The sequence below is a fragment of the Anomaloglossus baeobatrachus genome, chromosome 3, assembly GCF_048569485.1.
Source record: "Anomaloglossus baeobatrachus isolate aAnoBae1 chromosome 3, aAnoBae1.hap1, whole genome shotgun sequence".
Lineage (NCBI taxonomy): Eukaryota > Metazoa > Chordata > Amphibia > Anura > Aromobatidae > Anomaloglossus > Anomaloglossus baeobatrachus.
The window spans coordinates 95,997,409-96,004,875 of record NC_134355.1 but is presented as its reverse complement, the minus strand read 5'-3'; the positions used below and the strand labels follow the sequence as shown (position 1 = coordinate 96,004,875).

General features: G+C 41.1%; 1 protein-coding gene across 4 annotated transcripts in view; it reads right to left on the bottom strand.

The window, feature by feature from the left end:
* The window catches only part of GPCPD1 (glycerophosphocholine phosphodiesterase 1), a 169,807-nt gene that overhangs the window by 42,427 nt on the left and 119,913 nt on the right, over window positions 1-7,467 (bottom strand). For all 4 annotated transcript variants that reach the window (XM_075339317.1, XM_075339318.1, XM_075339315.1 and 1 more), the window contains exons 13-15: window positions 5,867-5,944; window positions 3,518-3,557; window positions 442-500 (exon numbers count right to left, since the gene is read on the bottom strand). In XM_075339317.1, the coding sequence (XP_075195432.1) occupies window positions 442-500; window positions 3,518-3,557; window positions 5,867-5,944 (177 nt within the window). The remainder of the gene's footprint in view (window positions 1-441; window positions 501-3,517; window positions 3,558-5,866; window positions 5,945-7,467) is intronic.

Here is a 7,467-nt window from a genome sequence, read left to right as displayed (position 1 = left end):
CCCTCATTTTCCACCCAAATTTTTGGGAGGATAAGTGTGTCTTATAATCCGATAAATACTGTATATTTATTACACATACACACTTATTAAGCACATTTCTATTCGGAAGGATAGACTATGAGAAGGTTTTCTGGTCTAAAATGACAAGTCTGCATTCATTCTATGTGACTGTAGACCTGTGAATCCTCACGTTGTGTGACCGTAAGTATGCAATATGCAGACTCCTGGCCATAACCTGACTAGACTGTTTCTGACTTTCCACAATACATTTATTTGTACTGAGCGTGCCAGAAACAGTCTAGTCTGATCCTGGCTGGGATCTGCATATCGCAAACTTATGGTCACGTAACAAGAGGATTCACAGGTCTGCAGTCACAGACTGCATGCAGACTTGTCGCTTTCGACCGGACAACCCTCTTAAAATAGAATAAAAATCTTTACCGTTTGAAGGGAAGGAAAAGGCTGATTGTCAGACACAGAGCATTCGTCTTCAGTGGAGTCTGCGAGTAAAGAAAACAATTAAAAGGTTATAATATTTTTCTAAAAACGTGTTCTAAATTCATGCAAACCTCAAGCAGAGTAGGTAACAGGGTGGACAATGGAAAGGGACTTTTTTGTCCTCACAATGTTAAATCCAGAATTCAAGAAATAAAGTAACGAAATACTGCCCCGTCACTCCCTTTATTGTCTACGGGCAGACAGACAAGTGCACAATCATTGCCCTACTCAATCAGGGGCCTTATTAGCCCCGTTCTCAGGACTGATAGTCCTAGTGGTTGGGGCCCCAGAAATCTGCAATTTATCACCAATTCAACCTCTTTAATTCAGAAACTCCTAAGGTTTTGAGTGTGCACGTTGTTTGTTTTTTTTTTTTATGACCACAAAGATGCTGCGTTTTTGGCCAGAAAAAAAACCCACAAAAACACTGCATGTGTTTTTGCGTGTTTTAGGCTATGTGCGCATGCTGCGTTTTTTTGACGCTGCGTTTTTGGCCGCTAAAAAACGCACAAAAACGCACCTGCGTCGAAAAAACACATCAAAAAACGCATGCGTTTTTACCGCGATTTGGTGCGTTTTTGGCTGCGTTTTTGATTTCTGCGTTTTTCTGCGGTTTTCCAATGCATTGCATGGGCAGAAAACGCAGAAAAACGCAGGAAAGAATTGACATGTCCATTTTTTTTTTTTCAAGCTCAAAAACGCAGCTTAAAAAAACAGTTGTGTGCGGACAGCAATAATGAAAACTCATAGACTTTGCTGGGGAAGCAAAGTCATGCAGTTTTGAGGCCAAAAACGCACCCGAAAAACGCGCAAAAACGCGCACATAGCCTTACCGAGGTTTTTTTTCCTGCGTTTTTCAAATGCATTGTATGGGTGAAAAAATGCAGAAAAACGCAGAAAAAATTGACGGTTTTTGTCAGCTCAAAAACACAGCTTTAAAAAAAACCCAAAAAAAACAATAAAAAAAAAACAACAAAACATTGTGCAGAGAGCAAGAATGAAGACTCAGACTTTGCCGGGGAAGCAAAGTCATGCAGTTTTCTGACTAAAAACACACCGTGCGCACATAGCTTAATACAGTATTTGAAGACAGATTTTTTTTTTTTTAAACAAGATAATATACAATAAACAAAACAAGAATACACTGACTCAATATAAGAGCAAGGTCTGCAACGAAATCACAGTTCATGGTCGGGTAATCCACCTGTGGCAACCAGTATATTTCAATTAACAACTGAAGAACCAAGAAGAAAAGCTCTTAATTCATTCTTGCAGAGCTGTGAGGTTTGCCTTGACCTTGCCCCTCTGTCTTCAGTGAGGGAGATGTCATCTTGCTGTGTTTGTAGACAGCTACACTGAGTCATGGCTTGTTAGACAACGAGTACCGCAGAATGTGGTGCACAAATTACTCATGATGGGAAAGATGAATAACAGAAAGATATAGTGCCATATATATATATATATATATATATATATATATATATATATATATATATATATATATATATATATATATATATATATATATACTTACTTACATGCCTGTATCACCAGTGTTCTATTATAAGCTATATTATTTGATTGTGGGAAATAGGTTGTTAATCCTGAGATGTGTGTTATATTAAAGCTTTTTTTTAGGATAGGAGAGGAAAAAAAAAAAGAAGAAGAGGAGGAGGAGAATGAATCTGCTTCATGGGAGGCATTTTTCATTTTCTCTGATCACTGCTGCTGGGTGATAAGCTGCACTAGAGGATTTGTCTGTGTTCACCAAGCTCCAGTATTATGTAACTATTGCTGTGTAAATATAGGCTTAATCTGCTGGTAGATAGTGTTATGAAGGTGCCTGCAGTACTGAGTGTGTGGCACTGGGTGGGAGGAAATAAACTTTATTCCTCCTCGGTGCCTGCGGCATTCAGTCAGAGGTTAGGCTACAATCGCTGCTCTTGGGGGCTGGCAGTTCGCCCCAGGGTTTTGGCAGCTCGGTCTGCAGCACACGAGTGCAGAGCCAGCCCGCTGTCAGTCATGTTTTCAGCCAATCACAATGCCTGCAGATGCGACGGTAACCCTGTATGACCATTTGCTCTCGGAAGCTGCACTTTCTGTATTGTAGATGGACACCTTTATAACCCATTAACCTGTAGATAAATAGCTTTATCTAACCTGAAAGACTGCCTTTAAAGAAATCAGTGTTGCACATCTACACTAAAAGAGAGAACCTGGAGGGAAGCAAATGCTTCACCATAGCAATGTAATTGCCAACGAAATGCTCTTTATTTGCACTTTCACATAGATTAACAACCATAGCAATTACGGAGAAGTCTGTCCGAATGGTGAAGAGGTAATGCATTCGCACATCTACTCCATTCATTGTCTATTGGATAGCTAGAGATGGAGGAGGGCTGTTCTTGGCCATTTCCAGTGGTTCCAATTAATGGAGTGATGGTGCACAAGCTTGAGCTCTGCTCCACTTGGATGGGGCTCTTAAAGGGAATTAGTCAACAGATTTTTGCTATGTAAGCTGAGGACAACATGCTGCAAGGGTTATACCGTAAGAGAAAGTCCCATCCGTTTTTTTATTTGCTTTGTTTGTTTAACCAGCAGAACTTATCATTGCTCAGCACACAATGTCACGCACACGGCAGTCCGGCACACCCCCTCCCCTGATTGTACATTGGCAATGAAGTGTCAATCTTTATACAGAGATTGGTGTGGGTGGGGGCAGCTCTCTCAGCTCTGTTACATTGCTGAATCTAAACATTCCTATTGTATCAGAATGGCTGCACCCAGTAATGTAAGTGATACGGGATACCCGATTCAGGATCTCTTTGCCTACATTATGCTGTTCTCAGCTGAGGTAGCAAAAACCTGAGGACAGATTCCCTTTAAAGGGCCCTGTTCTCAAGATCGGTGGTGGCCTGAGCAGTTGGACCTCTTGCAATCAATAAGTTGTTTCCTTTTGACTATATAGGGGCTAAGATATTAACTTTGTAAAACCCCTTAATATCAGAGATGTACATACCAGAATGATCTTGTAACTTTAGAGCAGTCACATGAGCCAACTGGGGGAAAAAAAAAATAAAACAAAAAGGATTGTAAGGATTTGCATACATTATACAATTTGAGACCATAAGATGTTTAGCAGTCAGTATCCTTGATAAAATCATCCAGTTACAGTGGTAAAAGGGAAAGTCAATGAGCAGGTTAATAGCGTTTCAAAGCCTGAGGATTCACTCACACCTGAAAATAAGAATTCGGTCTGATATTCATTCAGAAAAATGGGACGAGTGAAATCAGTTTGGTATTCCATATGTCATGTGAGTGCAATGCGAGTGTGTGATTTTTTTTTTCTTGCCTAGCATCTGTAAGACATGCGTGTACCATCCGTATGACATGCGGTTTTTTCTCAGCAGCTAATATTCTACAAATCATTTACAGTGTTCTAGGCTACAGAATGGGAATATATCTGTAAAACATGGACAACATACAGATGGTCCAGGTGGTGTCACTTTTCTTTCTTGCACCCATTGACTTGCATTCTGTTTTACAAGCCAATGCTGCAATGTTTTCCTCAGGCCGAAAAACAGCTGATCATTTAAAAACAAAAAAATTGCAGCTCAGCACTGCCTTACTAATATTGGTGCAAGTTTTGTTTTTTTTTTTTAATAGTTTATCGTTTATTGCACTTGGCGTAGATGTGAGGGAACCCTTAGAGCACTTAAGTGCGGCACACTGAGAAAATGAACTATATTTCTTCCAGAAGCTGCCGGTTTCCAGTCATACAGGCGTGCATGGTGTGTCTACAGTCCGCATTCACACCACTGAGCGGCGGCTGTAGGGGAAGCCCAGCACTGACTGAAAGCCAGGATGAGCTAAGCCAGCTGTCCGTCAAAGGTTTGGGGTATGCTTAAAGGGAATCTGTCCCCATGTGTTTACCACCTAATCTGAGAGCAGCATAAAGTAAGGGCAGAAATCCTGATTCCAGCAGTGTGTCACTTATTGGGCTGCTTAGAGTAGTTTTAAAAGGGAACCTGTCAGGTCCCATACATGTTCTAACCTACAAGCAGGGTGATGTGTGGCCTAGGAACTCCTTCCTACTCATCCCTGTGTTGTAATATGAATGTATGAAAAAAAGTTTGATTATTTACATAGGGAAACATGTAAGTAATCAGATGGTCTAATCCCCTAGGCATCACTTCGCCCCGTGGGCTTTTGCATGCTTTCCATGGTATCACGCCCCAGTAGGCGTGATACCATAGATTTACATGAGCGACGTCAGTCAGCTCCTGGAGGTACCGTGCGTGCGCACTTGTCAATTGAGCAGCCTTCTTATCTGGGTGTTTTCCTGCCGGGTCTCGACGCGGTCTGCGCATGGTTGGAACCGAAGGAGTCTTCTGATCATGTGCAGTGCGCTTGTGAAACCGACAAGGATGCACCCAGATAACAAGGCTGCGGGAATGGCAAGCACGCACGCATGGGATCTCCAGGAGCGGACGGGGACGTCGCTCATGTAAATCCATGGTATCCCGCCCACTGCGGTGTGATACTATGGAAAGCATGCAAACGCCCACAGGGCGAAGAGACTTCCAGGGGACAAGACCATTTACATAGGGAACACAAGTTATAAAACGTTGTTTTTTTTTTATAAATTCATATTACACAATATTACAACAAAGGAATGGGTAGGAAGGGGTATCTAGGCCACACATCACCTGCTTGTAGGTTAGAACACATATGGGACCTGACAGGTTCCCTTTAATAAAATCACTGTTAATCAGCAGTAGATTATCATTACAGGACTACTTGGCGGGCTGCCAGGTAGCCCAGCATATTCATGAGCTCTGTATAACTGCTAGATCTGCAGCAGAGAAAACTTTGATTTTATTAAATTGACAGAAAACAGCTTAGTAAGTGACAACTTGCTGGAATCAGGATCTCTGTCTCTATATTATGCTGCTCTCAGATGGGGGAGCAAAAATTTAGTGACAGATTGCCTTCAATTCTGTAAGCGGCAACAAAATGACTGAAAGCTGGCAGCTCCTGAAAGGCTTATAAAAGTCACTTTCTCTAGAGTGCTGCACTCTCAATACCACGGCCAGACACCCACATTACGCAATTAACGGGCAGATCAACCCCTTTATCTGCAGGTTAATTGCGTAAATCGGATGTGACATGTTCCCTTTGAGATGTGAGTCGTTCAGTAGACACTCGTCCCAGTGCTGATTTTGAGGAAAGCATACTTCTATCATAGATTTCACTGTGGACATGGTTTGATTCTGGCCGTTTCTGCACAGATTCCCCTTAGTTACACATCAGGAAAAATAAGGTGACTACATATAGTGACATGAAGTATTACAAAGCAGAAAATTACCTTTAATAACTGAAGCTGGTCATACGAGAGATCCTTCACAGGGATCTCAAATAGCTCCACAGATGCAGCATTAGCTTTCTGTACAGGGAATAATAAAGTGATATGTAATATACACTCACACCCATGTATGGCTGAAAGAAGAAGAAATCCGTATCACACAAAGCTGACACTCAGCCCAACTCGCTTCAATCGCAGCAATACCAGACAACCCATGGACACGTGTGGCGCAGTCTTTGGAGGAAAGCAGGCACAGTTTTTCTACACCTGGGCAAACTTTTAAAATTGCCCTTTTCTTACCATCATAAGGAGTCTCATATTGAAAGCTAAACTGAGAAATACAGACTTCTATATGTGCCCCAGGAGATCAGGCATTTGTCCCCTTTACTTTAACTCCTCATATGCTGGATCCCTGACTTTGATGCAGGCTTAGCATCTTTCCTGGCAGATGATGGCTGTGATATTTAGCCATCACCTGCCTCCAACAGCTGCAGATGAAGCAAAGCTTCACCAACAGTTGTTGGCCTGTTACATGTCGCTGTCACTAACAGCAGTATTTACAGCGTGCTGGCAGGGGGACGCATCATTCTATGTGTCCATCAGCAACATGATCGCAGAATACTAATAGGTGCCATGACAATGGCTGAGGGTCTACGGAAGACTTCCGTGCTTGACATGATGGTACTTCTATGAAACAAATATATCAAAAAGACTGAACTGCACATCCAACGTGTGAACAGGTGCCAGCTGAAAACACAATATAAACTACAAAAATACATACAGCCGCACTCCAAAATGCGAACATTAAATAAGGGAGCTCTGGCACTGCATTACTGCAATAGCAATACTTGAAGAAGAAGAAAAAAAAAAAAAGATATTTAGTTTATGCATTGACCAATACATGTAAGCCCAGTAACCAGACAAGGTGATCTTTTATATACCGGGACCCTAACTTGAAATGCATCTATCGGGTCTAAAAACCTACATGTCTGGGAATTTTAGAGTGCAGCTGTATTTTTTTTTTTTTAGTACTTTTTTTAGTACTATGACAGTCAGCCTGTAGCTGGTGTTCATAGAAGACCGTGATTTTCAGTATACACAGCAGTACTTTAGTAACTATTATTATGTATCTAAAAAGGGATTGAGCGATCGCAAGTTCAAGTTCCACTAAGAAACTAGAAAATACAGTAAATAAATAAAAATACAAAAAGTTCAAATCCCCATTCCCCCCCCATTAAAAATAAAAATACCCCAGATATTTGGCATCATTACAACCATAAAAAGCAATCAAACTCTAAATATGAAACCAAATAATGAGAAAAAATTGAAACCCAAAAATTACGTGTTTTTTTTTCGCTCGCAACACTGCAATAAGAGGCAATCAAAACCTCATATTCACTCGAAAACGGAATCAATATAAAGTTCAGTTCAAGTCACAAAAAAATAAGCCCTCCACAGCTCCACAAACTAGAATTTGTCACAGGTCCCAGGCATTGGTGGCACAAGTGGAATTAAATGTTTTTACAAAATATCAGAACATTTTTTTTCACCACCTTTAAATAAAAAAAAACAAACCAAAAACCCCCCAAAAAACAAACAAACAA